This window comes from Bufo gargarizans, chromosome 1 (assembly GCF_014858855.1).
Source record: "Bufo gargarizans isolate SCDJY-AF-19 chromosome 1, ASM1485885v1, whole genome shotgun sequence".
Lineage (NCBI taxonomy): Eukaryota > Metazoa > Chordata > Amphibia > Anura > Bufonidae > Bufo > Bufo gargarizans.
Window position 1 is genome coordinate 503,239,875 of NC_058080.1, and position 20,530 is coordinate 503,260,404.

General features: G+C 44.4%; 1 protein-coding gene across 1 annotated transcript; it reads left to right on the forward strand.

Moving 5' to 3' along the window:
• Positions 1-1,382: 1,382 nt before the first annotated feature.
• LOC122928365 (olfactory receptor 6B1-like) lies at positions 1,383-2,306 on the forward strand. Its single transcript, XM_044281139.1, has one exon. The coding sequence runs from the start codon at positions 1,383-1,385 to the stop codon at positions 2,304-2,306; it is 924 nt and encodes a 307-aa protein (XP_044137074.1).
• The last annotated feature ends 18,224 nt before the right edge of the window (positions 2,307-20,530 follow it).

The following is a 20,530-nucleotide window of genomic DNA, read 5'->3' on the forward strand; positions in this document are numbered from 1 at the left end:
TGATCTGGTAGGAGGCTTACACAGTAAAATATATTTTTTTGCAGATTAAACTAAACTATGTAAAGTAATTAACACAAAAAGGTCAGTATACTGCTACAGATGGATCTGAATATATTGGAGGCTTGGGTAGAGAAGTGGCAGATGGAAGCACTCACTAGTATTCGCTTTATAAGATGCACTGCGTCTTATAAAGGAAAAAATACAGCAGTGCGCTTCTGGCAAGGGGGACCCTGTGGGCCCCCCTGGCTTATGGACCTGGTGGCAATTGCAACCACTGTGACTCATTTATCTATGCACTTGTACCCAGAAAGATTATCAAAATAAAGGTTATTTAGTTTATAACAAAGGAAAATTGGCCTTTACCTCACAGGTTTTTGGCCTTCCTCTGGATGGATTTATGTATGTTTTGATCTCACTGTCTTGAAGAATGTTAAACTGAAAAAAAAAAAAAAATATATATATATATATATTCTATATGAAGCATAAAAAAGCATCAAAATCAGCTTCAAAATTAGAATGTAATATGTAAAAGCAGCAAGCTGAGCGTATATGTACAGATGTAGCAATCCAACACTCAATTTTTACGGCAAGAATTCTTGAGTGGCAAGAAACTTTTGATTGACTTTTTCAATTACTTATGTAGCATGATATCAAACTGTTACATGATATCATATCCAAGTTTAGAACGGCTACGTCTGTATATGGGGGTGTCAGGTGAGATAGGTGCTTGGCCAATAGCTATTGAAGGTGTGTGGGTGTGATATCACATTCAAGTTTAGAAATCTATTGCCTTGCTGGGGGGAATTCAGCGGAAACTACAGCCACATTGTGATAATTTTCTTCATCGGCTTCTTCGGGGCTCGCTGCACATGATTCATATGGAGTCTTTCTGTTTGAAGTTATTCTTTTTCTGTGCAGATGGACAGCATTTTAAATTTGATTCCACAGACTCAGATATACTGCTTCTAGACATCTGAACCTACAGATCTTCAGAAAAACCTCCAGGCCTCAAAATGTATTTCTTAAAATAAGTAACAAAGTGTGTGGCTACCAGGTAAAAATGTACGGCTACTCATCAATTTACGTTGAAACTATATGTAGCCAAATGAAGTAATGAATTCTACATCTAATATTGTGTTACATTGTTTTTATATTTTTTCCACAGATTTTCCACTTTCCTTTGTAAATATTCATGTATCTACACAAGAAACAAGTACAACCTTCATATGATATATGTGCAAAATAAAATCAATTTCATTAGGAATTTGAACTTTCTATCAGTGCATCAAACTCATTGACATTTTCTGAAACTAATAAGCAGTTTAGTATTTGATATGTTGACCTTCACATGAATTTAAATCCTGCATGGTTTTAATCAAATAATGGCAAACCAGACTAATGTAAAGGAATTTATTATTTTGGGATTCTACAGTATTCCAGAATATCAGAAATGTTTGTATGTGGGTTTCTTGATAATATACATCACTACACTCACTGTAAATATATCTCTTATCATCATAATTCGGTTTGGTAAACAACTCCATAAACCCATGTATTTTCTACTTGGAAATTTATCCTTTTTGGAATTAGGTTATATTTCAGTAACGGTTCCTAAAATTATAATTGACATCCCAAGAAAGAGAAAAAGTATTTCCTTTTCTGGTTGCATGACCCAGCTTTTCTTCTTTACTTTTCTTGGTGCCACTGAGACCATCCTTCTTGCAGTAATGTCCTTTGATCGATTTTTGGCTGTATGTTACCCTCTACGCTACACAAGCATCATGAGCCATAAGGTCTGTTTTATGCTAGCAGCTTTATCCTGGATCTTTGGCTTCCTGACAACTTCGTTTCCAATTATCAAAATTTCACAGTTAAATTTTTGCAGTGCCAATGTTATCAACCATTTCTTCTGTGAATCTGCTCCTTTGCTGAAACTGTCTTGCTCTGACCCTTATTTTAAGGAACTGACTGTTATAATCTGTGCATCATCTGTCATCCTCACCTCAGTCCTTCTTACTATGATGTCCTATATATATATCCTTCAAACAATTCTGAGAATCCCATCCGCTAAAGGAAAGCAGAAAGCAGCTTCTACCTGTGCTTCGCACCTTATAGTGGTTACGACTTTCTATTCCACAATGTTTGCAATGTACATTAAGCCCACTGCCAGCCAAGGATCACTAAACAAAGTGATGGCATTGTTCTACGCTGTCTTCACCCCACTTGTCAACCCATTTATCTATAGTTTACGTAACAAGGAAGTTAAAGAAGCCCTTGTACTATTGTTAAAGAAGAGAAGGCTTTAATTATTTCTTGTTGTCTTTCCTGCTGTGCCAACATTAACCCCTTAAGGACACAGCCCTATTTCACCTTAAGGGCCAGGCCATTTTTTGCAAATCTGACCAGTGTCACTTTAAGTGCTGATAACTTTAAAACGCTTTTACTTACCCAGGCCGTTCTGAGATTGTTTTTTCGTCACATATTGTACTTCATGACACTGCTAAAATTGGGTCAAAAAAGTAAATTTGTTTCATAAAAAAATACCAAATTTACCCCAAATTTGGAAAAATTAGCAAATTTCAAAGTTTCAGTTTCTCTACTTCTGTAATACATAGTAATACCCCCCAAAATTGTGATGACTTTACATTCCCCATATGTCTACTTCATGTTTGTATCATTTTGGGAATTATATTTTATTTTTTGGGGCTGTTACATAGCTTAGAAGTTTAGAAGCAAATTTTTAGAATTTTCCGAAATTTTCCAAATCCCACTTTTTATGGACCAGTTCAGGTCTGAAGTCACTTTGTGAGGCTTACCTAATAGAAACCATCAAAAAATGACCCCATTTTAGAAAATACACCCCTCAAGGTATTCAAAACTGATTTTACAAACTTTGTTAACCCTTTAGTTTTTCCACAAGTCTTCATGGCAAATGGACATAAAATTTAAGAATTTTGATATTTGGGAAAATTTTCCAATATAATCATTTTTTTCCAGGAACAAATCAACGGTTAACTGCCAAACAAAACTCAATATGGGTTGCCCTGATTCTGTAGTTTGCAGAAACACCCCATATGTGGTCGTAAACTACTGTTTGGCCAAACGGGAGGACATAGAAGGAGGGGAACGCCATATAGTTTTTGCAAGGCAGATTTTGCAGGACTGGTTTTGTTTATACCATGTCCCATTTCAAGCCCCCCATTGCACCCCTAGAATAGAAATTTCAAAAAAGTGACTCCATCTAAGAAAGTACACCCCTTAATGTATTCAAAACTGGGTTTACCAACTTTGTTAACCCTTTAGGTGTTCCACAAGAGTTAATGGCAGATGGAGAAACAATTTAGGAATTTCTATTTTTGGGAAAATTGTCAATTTTAACCAATTTTTTCCAGTAATAAAGTAAGGGTTAACTGCAAAACAAAACTCAATATGGGTTGCCCTGATTTTGTAATTTGCAAAAACACCCCATATGTGATCCTAAACTACTGTTTGGCCAAACGGGAGGACATAGAAGGATGGGAACGCCATATGGGTTTTGGAAGGCAGATTTTGCAGGACTGGTTTTGTTTATACCATGTCCCATTTCAAGCCCCCCGTTGCACCCCTAGAATATAAATTCCCAAAAAGTGACTCAATCTAAGAAAGTTCACCCCTCAAGGTATTCAAAACTGGGTTTACAAACTTTGTTAACCCTTTAGGTGTTCCACAAGAGTTAATGGCAGATGGAGAAACAATTTAGGAATTAAAATTTTTTGAAAATGTTTCCATTTTAACCCATATTTTCCAGTAATAAAGTAAGGGTTAACTGCCAAACAAAACTCAATATGGGTTGCCATGATTCTGTAGTTTTCAAAAACACCCCATATGTGGTCCTAAACTACTGTTTGGCCAAATGGGAGGACATAGAAAGATGGGAACGCCATAGGACTGGTTTTGTTTATACCATGTCCTATTTCAAGCCCCCCATTGCACCCCTAAAATAGAAATTCCCAAAACAATGACTCCATGTTAGAAAGTACACCCCTCAAGGTATTCAAAACTGGGTTTACAAACTTTGTTAATCTTTTAGGTGTTCCACAAGAGTTAATGGCAGATGGAGAAATAATTTTGGAATTTCTATATTTTTTTTTTCCATTTTAACCCTTACTTTATTACTGGAAAAAATGGGTTAACAGCCAAACAAAACTTAATATGGGTTGTCTAAACGGCAGGACATAGAAGAAGTGGAACGCCATATGGTTTTTGGAAGGCAGATTTTGCTGGACTGGTTTATTTACACCATGTACCATTTCAAGCCCCCTGATGCACCCCTAGAGTAGAAACTCCATAAAAGTGACCCCATCTAGGAAACTACAGGATAAGGTGGTTGTTGTTTTGGGACTATTTTAGGGTAAATATGATTTTTGGTTGCTCTATATTACACTTTTTTGAGGCAAGGTAACAAAAAATTTTAATTCTAAAATTGTTTCTACATTCGCAATTGAGTTTTGTGGAACACCTAAAGGGTTAACAAAGTTTGTAAAGTAACTTTTGAATACCTTGAGGGGTGTAGTTTCTTAGATGGGGTCACTTTTTTGGAGTTTCTAGTCTAGGCTACATCGGGGGGGGGGGGGGGGGGGGCTCTAATAGGACATGGTGTAAATAAACCAGTCCATCAAAATCTGCCTTCCAGAAACCATATGGCGTTCCCTTCGTTCTATGCCCTGCCGTGTGGTTATATAGCCATTTATGACCACATATGGGGTGTTTCTGAAAACTACAGAATCGGGGCAATAAATATTTAGTTTTGTTTGTCTGTTAACCCTTGCTTTATTCGCGGGGGGGGGGGGGTTGCTGTTCATCCGGGGGGGTTGGGTTAAATGTTATTTTTATAGAAAAGATTTTTATGGATGCGGCGATGCCCAATATGTATGGTAGGTTGTCTGGGCATGCTGGGAGTTATAGTTTTACAACATCTGGAGGGCCGCAGTTTGAGGATGCCTGCACTAAAACTAATATTTTTAGTCTGAGAGCCATAGTTTTTTATGTTCTCTAGGGGACTGTTGGGGATTATAAAAATGTAGTACTCCATGGAAGTGTGATACTCCCTGAAGCAATCGATAACGCAGAGGCCTGGATGATCGGGGCAAGTGTCACATTGAGTGGTGGTGTCCTTCCGTATCCCCCTCTTGTGAAACACTCTGCATCTTTTTGGGGTTCGTCCCTTCTTTCCAGTATTGGGGACCACACCTGGAAAATGTTGGCCAGGGACGATCCGGGGCACCTCCAATTCCCGAGGTTCTCTGGCCTGCTCTTTCCCAGTCTGAAAAAATCAGGTCCTTGAGGACTGCCTCATAGAATTGGAGGAATGTCCCTGTGCTGCCAGCGCTTCGGGATAGTACAAAAGCGTTGTACAAGGCAACCTGTACCAAGTAGACTGCAACTTTTTTGTACCATGCCCGGGTTTTGCGCATGGCATTATATGGCTTGAGGACTTGATCAGAGAGATCAACTCCTTCCATATTTCGATTGTAGTCAACGATACAATCGGGCTTGAGGACCGTTGCCGCGGTACCTCCCACAGAGACGGGAGTGGTGCTGTTACCGTGGATTGCGAACAGTATAAGGACATCCCTCTTGTCCTTATACCTGACCAGCAACAGGTTTCCACTGGTAAGGGCACGGGTCTCACCCCTGGGGACAAGTACCTGGTGGGGGTAGGCAGGTAGGCCGCGCTGATTTTTCCGCACGGTCCTACAAGCGAACGTGGATCTGGCGGCAAGGGACCTGAACAAGGGAATGCTAGTATAAAAGTTATCCACGTACAAGTGGTAACCCTTATCTAGCAGTGGGTACATAAGGTCCCACACGAGTTTCCCGCTAACACCCAGAGTGGGGGGACATTCTGGGGGTTGAATACGGGAATCTTGCCCCTCATACACACAAAATTTGTAAGTGTACCCTGAGGTATTGGCGGAAACGGAGTCTCCCCTTGAATGCAACAAGAGACTCATCAACCGCAACCTCCCTTACAGGTACATAGGCCTGCGCAAATTTGGTCCCGAAGTGAACGATGACCGGCCGTATCTTATACAGACGGTCATAGGCAGGATCACCTCGGGGGGACATGCTGCATTATCTGAATAATGCAGGCATTTCCAGATGCCCTCCAACCGGGAGCGTGTCATGGCCGTACTGTAGAGTGGGGTCTGGTAGAGGACATCCCTACTCCAGTAATGCCTGACCCTGGGTTTTTGCACTAGACCCATGTGCAGCACGAGGCCCCAAAATGTCCTCATCTCGGCTGCACTGACCAGCGTCCAGCCACCAGATCTAGCCAAAAAGAAGCCCGGGTGCTGAGCAACGAACTGTTGGGCGTACAGGTTCGTCTGCTCCAACATCAGATTCACAAATGGGTCACTGAAAATAAAAAATAAAAAAGTCCATTTCAGTAAACCCCACTGTGGGAATCTGGATTCCTGGATTGCCAACAAAATCCGGAATCTCAAGCTCAAAATCCACGGGGACACCAGCTAAGTTCACCGGCAGGGGGCTCCCCAGGGCGGCTCGTACTAGGGTGGGCCACAGGGTCCCTAGCATATGGGTCCCCTGGCTCTGCCTGGCGGCGTCTCTGTCACCTTGGAGGCTCATCTTCATCAGATGATGATGAGGAGGATGCGGATGACAAGAGGAAAGTGGGGTCATCCTCATCCTCACTGGGGCTCTCGGAGTCAGAGGCAAGCTGGGCGTATGCCTCCTCCACCGAGAACATCCGGCGGGCAATGGGTATGTTTGTGTGTGTAAAACTTTATTGTATGTGCGTGTGTGTGGGGGCACATGTTTTCACGTACTAAAAAGTAAAAAAAGTTAATAATGGACAAGTGTTAGAAAAAAAAAAGAAAAGTTCAAACTTGATGATCAGCGGTACAAGTGGCAGGGGGGGGTCTAGGGTCTCAAAGCTAAAAAACGATAAATTTAGATTTTCTTCTTTTTTTTTTTTCCTAACTAACTTTTCCCTTCTATCCCTGCCTAATGGTGCCTCTCCCTCACTGACCCTAACCTACCTGGAGGGTGATGGGTGCTGAAGGGGTGGATCGCAGGAGCCTGGTGAGGACGGTGCTGGACGGTGCAGGTGCTGAACAGGAAGAGGAGGGGAGAGAGGAGCACCGGGAGTTTGAATCTTGCGCCTCTCTCCAGCACCAATCAGCACCCTGGACAGTGGCATTCAGCACCACGACCAGCACCGCCTCTCCCAAATTCTCGGACTGTGATTGGTGGTGTGTAATCACACCACCAATCACAGTCCTTTTCCGGTTCTTCGGGTCACCGGAGACCCTAATGGACCGGAAACGCAGCAAACCTCAGGTCTGAATTGACCTGCGGTTTGCTGCAATCGCCAATACAGGGGGGGGGGGGGGGTCACATGACCCCTCCGGCATTGTAACAGGATGCCCGCTGAATGATTTCAGCAGGCATCCTGTTCCGATTAACCCCCGCCGTGCTGCAATTGCGTTTTAAACCCATGACGTACTGGTACGTCATGTGTCCTTAAGGACTCGGGAAACATGCCGTACTGGTACGTCATTTGTCCCTAAGGGGTTAAAGTCTATTTTACATTACATTACATTTCCCATATCATCACCATGACGGCCACAAGGAGATTGACCCATGACCTCTGTGGGGGCAGGAAACAGAGAAGAGGTTAAATTGCCCCCTCCCACCACCGCACCTCAGTGTTCCTGTCCCCACTGTGGCCAGGGTCAGAGAAGAGTCTCCCTGCGGCCAGCAGGGAGATGAAGATAGGAATTTGTTTCTTTTTTTTTTCTTTTTCTTCTTCTCCAGGGGCCTCCTGGTTACCTGAGGCTCGTCGGAGCTCCCCCAGTCCGCCGGCGGCCGCGTGCTCATGCTGGGCTGGGGGATATCGGGAGGACTCGCTCCGGCTGGTCTGGAGCCTGCTCCCGGGCGCAGTCTTCCTCCTCCCCTGCGGGTCGGGCTGGTGGCGGCCGGCGTGTGCGCACGCCGACGTCGGTGACGTCACTTCCGGGTTCGGACGCAACCCGGAACTAAAGAACAGGAGCAGAGCAGTTTGAATAAAAGGCGGGAGCGGCCATAGGAACGCTGATCTGAGGTCTGTGAGTACTGCAACTGCACTTTGCTTCACAATATGTCAGGTCCTGAGGTACAAACTGTTATGGAGCTTGATGCTCCCTCTCTGCCTCCTGTAAGTATCCCTCTGGGGGTCCGCTTTTCTTATGGCACGTTTTTTTTTTGCTAGGCTTATTTCTGATACCGCTATTCCATATCTGTTTCAGGCTAAAGAGGCGCAAAAAAAGTTTAAAAAAACTCCTCGCTGCATCTCTTGTGCTAGGAAACTGCCTGACGAATATGGAAAGAAGCTTTGTAAAGCATATATTTCTGATGTGATCCAGCAGGAACAATCGTCCCTTATGGAGAATATCAGATCGGTGGTTCAGGAAGAAATCCGGGCCGCTAGAGTTGCTCCGTCTAATCCCCAGGACGAGCCTTCTCGCAAGCGTCCGCGTTCCAGGATTATTTCCTCCGGATCCGAGGATGCTGGCGATAAAGCTTCTACTTCCACGCAGTGGGAGGATGATTCATCTCTCTCTGAAGGGGAAATATACGAAAATAATAGGAAATTTTATTTTTCCTCAGAGGAGATGAGTGACTTGCTAAAGGCAGTCAGAGCGACAATGGGGATTGAAGAGACCCCTAGGTCCTTATCCATTCAGGACGAAATGTTTGGGGGACTCAAGGTGAAAAAATCCAAGGTCTTCCCCATAAACGAACACATTAGACAAATGATTCTGGAGGAATGGTCGGAACCAGAAAAACGATTGGGGATTTCCAAAGAATTTAAAAATCGACTATTATTCGACCCCTCTCAGTCTAAGTTGTTTCAGAAAAGTCAAAAATAGTGAGATATCTTGCAGAGGGATGCAGCACTCTTAAAATTGCAAAGCTTCTGAAGCGTGATCATCGAACAATCAAGCGTTTCATTCAAAATAGTCAACAGGGTCGCAAGAAGCGTGTGGAAAAACCAAGGCGCAAAATAACTGCCCATGAACTGAGAAAAGTCAAGCGTGCAGCTGCCAAGATGCCACTTGCCACCAGTTTGGCCATATTTCAGAGCTGCAACATCACTGGAGTGCCCAAAAGCACAAGGTGTGCAATACTCAGAGACATGGCCAAGGTAAGAAAGGCTGAAAGACGACCACCACTGAACAAGACACACAAGCTGAAACGTCAAGACTGGGCCAAGAAATATCTCAAGACTGATTTTTCTAAGGTTTTATGGACTGATGAAATGAGAGTGAGTCTTGATGGGCCAGATGGCTGGATTGGTAAAGGGCAGAGAGCTCCAGTCCGACTCAGACGCCAGCAAGGTGGAGGTGGAGTACTGGTTTGGGCTGGTATCATCAAAGATGAGCTTGTGGGGCCTTTTTGGGTTGAGGATGGAGTCAAGCTCAACTCCCAGTCCTACTGCCAGTTTCTGGAAGACACCTTCTTCAAGCAGTGGTACAGGAAGAAGTCTGCAAGGTAAGAAAAACATGATTTTCATGCAGGACAATGCTCCATCACACGTGTCCAAGTACTCCACAACGTGGCTGGCAAGAAAGGGTATAAAAGAAGAAAATCTAATGACATGGCCTCCTTGTTCACCTGATCTGAACCCCATTGAGAACCTGTGGTCCATCATCAAATGTGAGATTTACAAGGAGGGAAAACAGTACACCTCTCTGAACAGTGTCTGGGAGGCTGTGGTTGCTGCTGCACGCAATGTTGATGGTGAACAGATCAAAACACTGACAGAATCCATGGATGGCAGGCTTTTGAGTGTCCTTGCAAAGAAAGGTGGCTATATTGGTCACTGATTTGTTTTTGTTTTATTTTTGAATGTCAGAAATGTATATTTGTGAATGTTGAGATGTTATATTGGTTTCACTGGTAAAAATAAATAATTGAAATGGGTATATATTTGTTTTTTGTTAAGTTGCCTAATAATTATGTACAGTAATAGTCACCTGCACACACAGATATCCCCCTAAAATAGCTAAAACTAAAAACAAACTAAAAACTACTTCCAAAAATATTCAGCTTTGATATTAATGAGTTTTTTGGGTTCATTGAGAACATGGTTGTTGTTCAATAATAAAATTAATCCTCAAAAATACAACTTGCCTAATAATTCTGCACTCCCTGTATACGTATTTGGGCCGGTCCTAGACGAGATACTTGAGAAAGCGGCCGACAAGAAAAAGGGATTCCCTGAGGAAAGGTCCTTTAGGAAGAACCAGTCCTTTCGGTCCTACGGCGGACAAAACAAGACTGTTAGAGGGAAAGGCAAGTCAGGCCGCTGGTCTTATCCCAAAGGGGGTAGAGGAAGAGGCTTCCTTCTCAAGCCCCAATCCAAATCCGAGGACGCCATTGTAGGGGGGAGACTGAAGGATTTCCTGGGTCCATGGTCACTAACATCAAGAAATCCTTGGGCCTTGGATATCATTCGGCAAGGTTACAGGATCGAGTTCACCTCTCTCCCCCTACAAGATTAGTCGTCACAAAAATGCCTACCAGATTCTCCAGCCTAAATATTTTTCAGGGAGTCCAGGACTTGGTGAAGAAGGGTGCTGTAATCCCAGTCCCCGCATCTCAAAGGGGTCAAGGGTACTATTCAATCCTATTTTTAATAAGGAAAAAGGAAGGAGACTTCCGGACCATCATAAACTTGAAACAACTGAACAAGTTTATTCTTTACAGGAAGTTCAAGATGGAGTCTCTCAGATCCTTAGTACCGTTGATAAAGCTAGGGGCATTTATGTGCTCGGTCGACCTGAAGGACGCCTATCTGCACGTCCCCATTCACCCAGATCACCAGAGGTTTCTAAGATTTGCTATCCTAGACCCTTCCAATCGGATTCGTCATTTCCAGTTCATAGCACTACCCTTCGGGATTTCAGCCGCTCCAAGGCTTTTCACCAAACTTGTGATAGAGATGATAGCCCCACTCAGGCAGGAGGGGTTAAATATAGTGCCAAATCTGGACGACTTCCTAGTTATAGCAGACTCAAAAGAACTCCTGCTGTCGGACTTGGAAGTATTTCTGTCCCGCCTATCTCAACTAGGATGGATAGTGAACGAATCCAAGTCAATGTTGGTTCCATCCCAGAAGGTGAGATTCCTGGGAGTTACTCTAGACTCCGTAACTCAGTCAACTTTTCTTCCACAGAGCAAAATTCAGTCCCTGATAAACAAGGTGAGGCACATCCAACGCCGGAAAGGATGCTCAGTGAGGGAAGCAATGAGCCTACTCGGCCTCCTAACCTCCTGTATACCCTCTGTCGAGTGGGCACAGGCTCACTGCTGTGTGATACAGATCTGGCTATTGTCCTACTGGAACAAGAAGAAGGGTTCTCTGGACTCCAAGCTCCCAATCCCAGGATTAGTAAAGAGGTCCCTCTCATGGTGGACGAAGGAGAAGAATCTGTCCCAGGGAGTCCCATGGATCAGATCACCGTCAATTACCATCTTCACGGACGCCAGCCAATCCGGTTGGGGAGCAAAAATCGACAGAGCCTATTTCCAAGGAACGTGGAAGCGTCTGATATCTGTCCAGTCTTCAAATTTCAGGGAGCTGTATGCGGTAAGAGAAGCCCTTCTCGCCGCCAGGCAATTGATAAGAAATCAGCATGTGAAAGTCCTATCGGACAACGTGACCGTGGTCTCCTACTTGAAACACCAGGGGGGTACTCGATCAAGGAGACTCCAGAGTATCTCAGAGGAAATCTTCTCCTTTGCAGAAAAAGAACTAAAGTCCATCTCAGCAATGCACCTGAAGGGATCCCAGAATCTAGAAGCTGACTTTTTGAGCAGACAAGTGGTAGATCATACTGAGTGGGCACTGAATCCAGAGGTCTTCAATATGCTAACCTAAAGATGGGGGCTTCCTACAATAGACCTGTTCGCATCAAGGAGAAATACGAAAGTACAAACATTCTGCTCCCTAAATGCCGGAGATCATCCCTGGAGAATAGACGCCTTCTCCCTAAAATGGTGCTGGGATCTAGGGTACGCATTCCCTCCATTGCCGCTCATCCCGAGGGTCATTCAGAAGATTCAGGAGGGGAGAACCACAGTAATATTGATCGCTCCGTTCTGGCCAAAGAGAAGTTGGTTCGCTCCTCTCTTAAAGCTAGCAATAGACGAACCAGTGAGACTCCCACTCAGAGGGGACATCCTATACCAGGGTCCTTTGCTACATCCTCATCCGGAGTTCCTGAAGCTCACGGCTTGGATCCTGAGGTCTCCCTCTTAAAGTCTCAGGGCCTGTGAGACCAGGTTATAGCCACCCTGAGATGTTCTAGGAAGAAAGTAACTTCCGCGATATACCTGAAGGTCTGGAAGAGATTCTGCTCATGGGCGGGTGAGGAGAATCCAAATTTTGTGGGGCCTAATATCCAGAAAATTCTGGAATTTCTACAAAGGGGCCTGGACATGGGCCTCTCTCCATCCACCTTAAAGGTTCAAATTTCGGCATTAAGCGCCTTCTTTGACTCCGACCTGGCAGACCATAGATGGATCAAACGATTCATTAGAGCTGCCCGTAGACTGAGACCCACGCTTAGGTCCCGCAGCCCAACCTGGGACTTAAATTTAGTTCTCAACAATCTTATGTGTTCCCCATTTGAGCCATTGGAGGATTGTTCAATTAAGTTGCTTTCATTCAAAACTGCCTTTCTTATAGCAATTACCTCTGCCAAGAGACTAGGAGAGATTCAAGCTCTCTCCATTAGGGAACCATACCTTACCATCACTGAGGATAAGATTGTGCTTAAACTAGACCCAGGTTTCCTGCCAAAGGTGGCCTCAGACCGCAACAGAGGCCAGGAGATCCTACTTCCATCCTTTTTCAACAATCCCAAGGATAAGGAGGAAGAGAAATTTAATTTCCTTGATGTTAGGCGTACAGTCATTAGATACTTGGAAGCCACTAGGGACTTCAGGAAGTCTGACAGTCTGCTTGTCCAATTTTCTGGAAGGAATAAGGGATCCAGGGTCTCAAAATCCTCCATTGCAAGATGGATTAAAGACACTATTACCATATGTTATAAGAATCAGAATCTGGATCCTCCTTCCAATATTAGAGCTCACTCTACCAGAGCTGTATCCACTACCTTTGCTGAAAGAGCAGGGGCCTCCCTGGATGATATATGCAGGGCCGCCTCCTGGTCTAGTATTCACACATTTGTGAAACATTACCGTTTGGACTTGTCTGGAACCTCTGGCCTCTCCTTTGGTCAGAAGGTTCTCCAAGCGGTTGCCCCCACCCATAAAAAATAATTTTATAACTCTCCTTGTGGCCGTCATGGTGATGATATGGGAAAACCGGAATTAGACTTACCGGTAATTCAGTTTCCATGAAATCACCATGACGGCCCATATATTCCCTCCCTTTCTTTGGTTTGAGGTTCACCGGTATTTTTCTGGTATGGTGTAATACTGGGAAATACTAGGACACTTCTGGCACTTGATATCTTTGGAACACCGAGGTGCGGTGGTGGGAGGGGGCAATTTAACCTCTTCTCTGTTTCCTGCCCCCACAGAGGTCATGGGTCAATCTCCTTGTGGCCGTCATGGTGATTTCATGGAAACTGAATTACCGGTAAGTCTAATTCCGTTTTTTTCTACATTAAATTACATTCAAGTTAAAAAAGCAGGGTAAACATTAATGTATACACATCTTTACAGAGGCAATTCTCCACAGTGAATAATACAGATACACTGTAGAAGAGCCATGTCTTATATGTTTGCATGTTGTAGCAAAAAGCAATTTGTAAAGGGTTAATTGGTTGTGTTGATCGAGCACCAAAGTGCTTGGGTGCTCTGGTGCTCAAGTAGAACAGTTTGGAATGCTCTGGTGCTCTACAGAGCTCCAGAGCACAAAGGAACTCAATGGAAGAACCAGAGCATTAAACCAGGAAACCCCCTGCTCTGAAGAGGGGAGGGTGTCTGGTTCACAGGAAAATGTCAGAAATTGATGGAAACACCACTGAAATGGTTCGGGAACAGCATGGGGAGGATGTCTGGATGCATCTTGGACCCCCAGGTCGCTGCTGGGAATGATGTTGTCCAAGTAGTATGCCACTTTTACAGTCTGACAATAATACGAACAAAACCGAAGATAAAATCGATTTTAGAGGAAAATTTGTTAGGAAACATTCTTTCCTGTATATTTACTTGTATATAAAGTGCAAATGCTGCCAAAAATTACAAGTAAGAGGTACTCCAATGCAACCTGTATATCGCATAAAGGAGGGCCTCATTCACACCATTGAAAAATTATGATTGATGGCCTGCTGGTGCTGGTGACCCTCAAACATATTAGGAGCAAGGGCCTGCTGGCAACCCTCTAAAAAATTAGGGGGCGAGGGCATGCTGCTGATCTGACCATCTAAAACATTAGGGGTGAGGGTCTGCTGCTGGTCTGAGCATCTAAAACAATAGGGGTGAGGGTCTGCTGCTGATCTGACTATCTAAAAAATTAGGGGTGAGGGTCTGCTGCTGAGCTGCCCTCTAAAACATTAGGGGCAAGGGCCTGCTGCAAATCTGACCATCTAAAACATTAGAGGTGAGGGTCTGCTGCTGAGCAGACCCTCTAAATAATTGGGGGAGAGGGTCTGCTGCTGAGCAGACCCTCTAAAACATTAGGGGAGAGGGCCTGCTGCTGTTCTGACCATCTAAAACATTAGGGGTGAGGGTCTGCTGCTGAGCTGACCCTCTAAAACAGGACTGCTCAACCTGCGGCCCTCCAGCTGTTGTAAAACTGCAACTACCATCATGTCCTGCTGTAGGCTGTCCGGGCATGCTGTGAGTTGCAGTTTTGCAACAGCTGGAGGGTCGTGGTTGGGTATCCCTGCTCTAAAACATTAGGGGCGAGGGCCTGCTGCTGATCTGACCATCTAAAACATTATGGGCAAGGGCATGCTTTTGACCCTACAAAACATTAAGGGTGAGGGTCTGCTTCTGAGCTGATCCTCTAAAACATTATGGCCGAGGGCCTTCTGGTGACCCTCTAAAACGTTAGGGGTGAGGGTCTGCTTCTGAGCTGACCCTCTAAAACATTAGAAGGGAGGGCAGCCTAATAAGCATGCTGATATGATGGAGGAGGAGGACGAGAAAAGGAAGATTGAACCATGTACCCTTTTTATGGTGGATGGGGTGCATTGGAATACAGTACATTGAATTCACCATAAAAGCCACATTTAAAGTACCTTTATGTTCAGCCGCTTTCTTCTGGTGGAGTAGAGAATCAGGGGCAATCCAGGCCTTGTTCATTTAGATAAGAGTCAACCTGTCAGCATTTTTAGTTGACAGGCGGATGCGTTTATCATTTATTATACCCCCAGCAGCACTAAATACCCGCTCTGACAAAACGCTGGCAGCAGGACAGGGCAGCACCTCCAAGGCGTAGAGCGCCAATTCGTGCCATGTGTCCAGCTTGGACATCCAATAGTTGTTAGGCACAGAGGGATCACTGAGGATGCTGACACTGTCTGCCACGTACTCCTTCACCATCTTCCAAAACTTTTCCCTCCTTGTGACACTAGGCCGCGCATCAGGGTGAGGGTGCTGGAGGGGTGTCATGAAACTGTCCCAGGCCTTGGAGAGTGTTGCCCTGCCCCTGTTGGCAATGCTGTGTGTTCCCCTCGTCTCCCCTCCTCGGTTGTCCAAGGAACTACGTATTCTGCCGCCAGTGTTGTCAGCTGGAAATTTTGGGAGCGATTTTTGCACAAGGATCTTCTGGTATTGCACCATTTTGCTAGTCCTCTCCACCACAGGAATTAAATATGAGAAGTTCTCTTTATAGTGTGGGTCGAGAAGGGTGAACAACCAGTAATGGGTGTTGGCCACAATGCGTATAACACAAGGGTCACGGGAAAGGCAGTATAGCACAAAGTCAGCCATTTGTGCCAGAGTCCCAACAGACAAGACTTTGCTATCCTTGTAAGGAACAGTCATGTAATGTCTCTAAGTTTCATTATCCTGGTAAACTGTGTTAAAATTTAATGTACAATGCTATTTCAGTAATACAGATAAATGTAAAATGCCTGCAGTATTCATTTGGTCAGTAGATGGCAGCATAGGACCAATTTGCATTGAAGTTTACCATAGAGAAAGTGTATTAATGTGATACTGGCTCTTTAAGACAGCAGTTAAGTGTTGAAGTGACACGCCCCTTATGATGTCAGCCTGCCTCAGTGTGAGCAGAAAGAAAGAGGAAGAAAGACTGGAACTATAACAGCTGCCATATTGGCAAGATAGAAAACAAGTTCTGTGCTGTGTAAGGCTACTTTCACACTAGCGTTCGTCGGTCCGCTCGTGAGCTCCGTTTGAAGGGGCTCACGAGCGGACCCGAACGCAGCCGTCCAGCCCTGATGCAGTCTGAATGGAGCGGATCCGCTCAGACTGCATCAGTCTGGCGGCGTTCAGCCTCCGCTCCGCTCGCCTCCGCACGGACAGGCGGATCCGTCCAGACTTACAATGTAAGTCAATGGGGACGGATCCGTTTGAAGATGCCACAATATGGCTCAATCTTCAGGCGGATCCGTCCCCCATTGACTTTACATTGAAAGTCTGGACGGATCCGTACGAGGCTATTTTCACACTTAGCTGTTATATGCTAAAATAATGCAGACGGATCCGTACTGAACGGAGCCTCGTCTGCATTATTATGATCGGATCCGTTCAGAACGGATCCGATCGAACGCTAGTGTGAAAGTAGCCTAAGACGTGTGTGGAGATACTAAAGGACTTTCCTGTGCAGCCAAGCTGTGTGAACTTCAGTCTAGAGACGGATGGAGTATAAAGAAACCGTGCATTTAGTGAAGCCAAGTTAAAAAGGACTGTGCAGCAACTAACCTGTGGAGCCGACATTGGGCTGAGTGGATTGCCCCAAACAGTAAAGAGACTCACAGTGCTGTCGAGGTATCGGACAGTAACTGTAATAATCCTGGATTATATTCAACTGGTTTTCCGGCCTGCTGAGGAGGACTTCTTTGTTGCGGATCCTGCGCTGGTTAAAGGAAAAGGACGACATCGGGCCCCGCCGTGCACTTCCACAAACTGTAAGAGGTCCACTTGGACCACTGGGATAAGGGGGGGTGCGCACCCGCTTGAAAGTTAGGGTCAGTTAAGGACAGTTTCTGGGACTGTTATTTCTTAGTGTCCGCACTGCGAATACGGACACAGCAAAGGTGAAAATTGTTGCAGTATTTGACTTGTATTGTTTATACTGTTTTGAATATTTTGCTTGTCTTTATCTCTGTAACTTCACTGTTAACCTGCTTTTATTAATTTATAGTAAATGCAATTTTCTTAATCTTGACCTCTGCGTACGCACTCTTTTCTGCTTGCGGAGTCAATACACCTGCCTTGCTCTCGGTTCACATCCTCATCAGAAGGATGACTCTCAATCTCCTCATCCTCTTCCTCCTCTTCGGCCCATCTACGCTGAACAGATGGAATAAACCCACTATGGGTACTACCCTCTGTAGCGGAGGCAACCATCTCCTGCTCCTCCTCCTCATCATCATCCAATTTGCGCTGAGAAGACGAACTGAGAGTGGTCTGGCTATCATCCTGTGTACTGTCTTCCATTTCCACCTCTTCCACATGCAATGCTTCCTCCTTCATTGTGAGCAGCAAGCGTTTCAGTAGACACAGAAGTGGGATGGTTACGCTGATAATAGCAGCAGCGCCGCTCACTATCTGTGTTGATTCCTCAATTTGTGTAAAACCTCACAGAGGTCAGACATCCATGCCCACTCGTCGCTTGTGAAGAGTGAAAACTGACTGGAAAGGCGATGACTAGGGTTGAGCGAACCCGAACTGTAAAGTTTGGGTTCGTACCGAACTTTAGGATTTTTGGACCCCGGACCCGAACCCGAACATTTCAGTAAAAGTTCGGGTTTTGGTTCAGTGTTCGGCGCTTTCTTGGCGCTTTTGAAATCAACAAGCGTTTAATTCTGTGCCCTTAGAAGCCATCACAGCCATGCCTACTAATGGCATGGCTGTGATTGGCCAGTGCAGCATGTGTCCCAGCCTCTATATAAGCTTCAGCTGTTACTAGTGTAGGGAGAGGATGCTGCTTGTGATTTCAGGTAGAGAATAGGACAGAATCTTTCTTCAGAGCTGGAATCTAACTCAGAGATCTACATAGATTTAATTGTGTGGGTGCAGGGAACAATCTTTTTACCCTGCCCTGAGCCCAGTGACAGAAAAAAATTACTTTTATCCGTCTGTTAGCTACGGTGGCGGCGGACATTTTATGCAAGCTCAGTGCACCAGCACTCCATCTGAGCTTTTGTGACATTCAAATCCAAGCTTGAAAAACTGCACTAATAATTTGGTTTTAAAAAAAAAAATTTTTTGGCAATGTACAACATCTGGTGCATTTGCAGGATTAGTCAGTGTGCAATTTAAGCTAGAAATACAGCCATAATTTTCTGGGTTTTTAAAAACACCCTTTTTTGCCAAAATCCACTATTTTACAGATCTGCACGTGTGTAATTCAAGTTTAATATATACAGCTTTCATATTCTGTTACTAAAAAAACACACTTTTTGGCAATATATAACATCTGGATTAGTCAGTGTGCAATTTAAGCTAGAAATATAGCCATAATTTTCTGGGTTTTTAAAAACACATTTTTTTTTGCCAAAATCCACTATTTTACAGACCTGCACGAGTGAAATTCAAGTTTAATATATACTAATATATGCTTTCATATTCTGTTACTAAAAATCCACTATTTTGCAGCCTTTGCAGCATCAACCCGTGTGAAATTCAAGGGTTATATACAGCTTTCATATTCAGTTAGTAAAAAAAAAAAAAATTTTGGGGGGGGCAATATCCAACAGCTGGATTAGTCAGTTTGCAATTTAAGCTAGAAATACAGCTATAATTTTCTAGGCTTTTAACCCCTTCCTGACCGCAATCTGTATATATACATGATAGCTGCACATACCCCGTGCAGCTACCACGTATATAAACGTTCTGGCAGCTCTTTAATCCAAGCGCTGCAAAGCACTTGGATTAAAGCTTCTGCCCCTGCCCTGCTGCTGTCACGGACAGCATACAGTGCAGTAATGCTGGCAAGGGACCAATCAGAGTGGCCCTTTGCCGACAATTGATCCGATTGGTTAGTCTGTGCAGACTAACCAATCGGATCGCGGCAGTGAAAAAAATGCCGGTTTCATGCTCTGATCTGCGCTCTGCAGATCAGAGCATGAAATCAGGTAGGGTCCTCGTAATACCCCCCCGATCTGTGCCCCCGATCTGTGGCTGTGCCCCCCTTGTGTCCACCTGCAGCTCATCTCCTAGCTGCCCTGATGCAGTCTGCCCCTTCCCCGCCCCATGCATTCAATCTCACCCGCCCCTCCTGCCCCAGCCTCCCTCAATATTGGCGGCCGTACCCCCGACCCACCGCCCCCTTTCCAGCGCTGCCCCCGGTCCCCCTGCTGTGTGCGATGGCGGTGGCTCCATTACTGAGCCGCCGCCGTCAGCAGAGAGTGTCAGCTCTATGCTAACACTCTCCTGTAACCCCATAGATACCGCGGTTGCGGCATCCATGGGGTTAATAGAGGGAGGGAGCTCACTCTCTCAAACATCGGGGCTGCAGCGCTGTGATTGCAGCACCTGATGGTTGCCATGGTAAAGGCGTCCAGTGCTGCCACCTACAGGACATCTGGAAGTATTATACTTTGGAATGCAAGAGCATTGCAAAGTATAGTACAACTATCAGCCCCACTGGATCTTCAAGATCCAAGAGGGAACTGATAAAAAAAAGGGAAAATAATAAAAGTAAAAATAAATAAAAATGTAAATTAAAAAAAGAAATTGCCTTTTCCTATAAAAAAATAAAATAAAATACACATATTAGGTGTCACCGCGTCCGTAACAAACGTCTCTATAAATATATCACATGATAGACCCCGTCCGATAAACACCATAAAAATTAAATAAAAAAACAGTGCCAAAAAAGCTATTTTTTTCACCTTACATCACAAAAAGTGCAACAGCAAGCGATCAAAAAGGCTTATTACCCCCAAAATAGTACCAATCAACCGTCACCTCGTCCAGCAAAAAATTATACCCTATTTAAGACAATCGCCCAAAAAATAAAAAGCTATGGCTCTCAGACTATAGAGACACTAAATAATTTTTTTGGTTTCAGAAATGCTATTATTGTGTAAAACTTAAATAAATAAATAAGAAAAAGTATACATATTAGATATTGCCACGTCTGTAACGATATTCTCTATAAAACTATCACATGACCTAACTCCTCAGATGAACGCTGCAAAAATAAATAAATGAAAACTGTTCCAAAACATCAAATTTTTGGGTCACCCTGCCCCATAAAGTGTAATAATGAATGATCAAAAAATCTTATGTACCCAAAAATGGTACCAATCAAAAGCTCAACACTTTCTGCAAAAAATGAGCCCCTGCTCAGATGAACGCAGTAAAAATA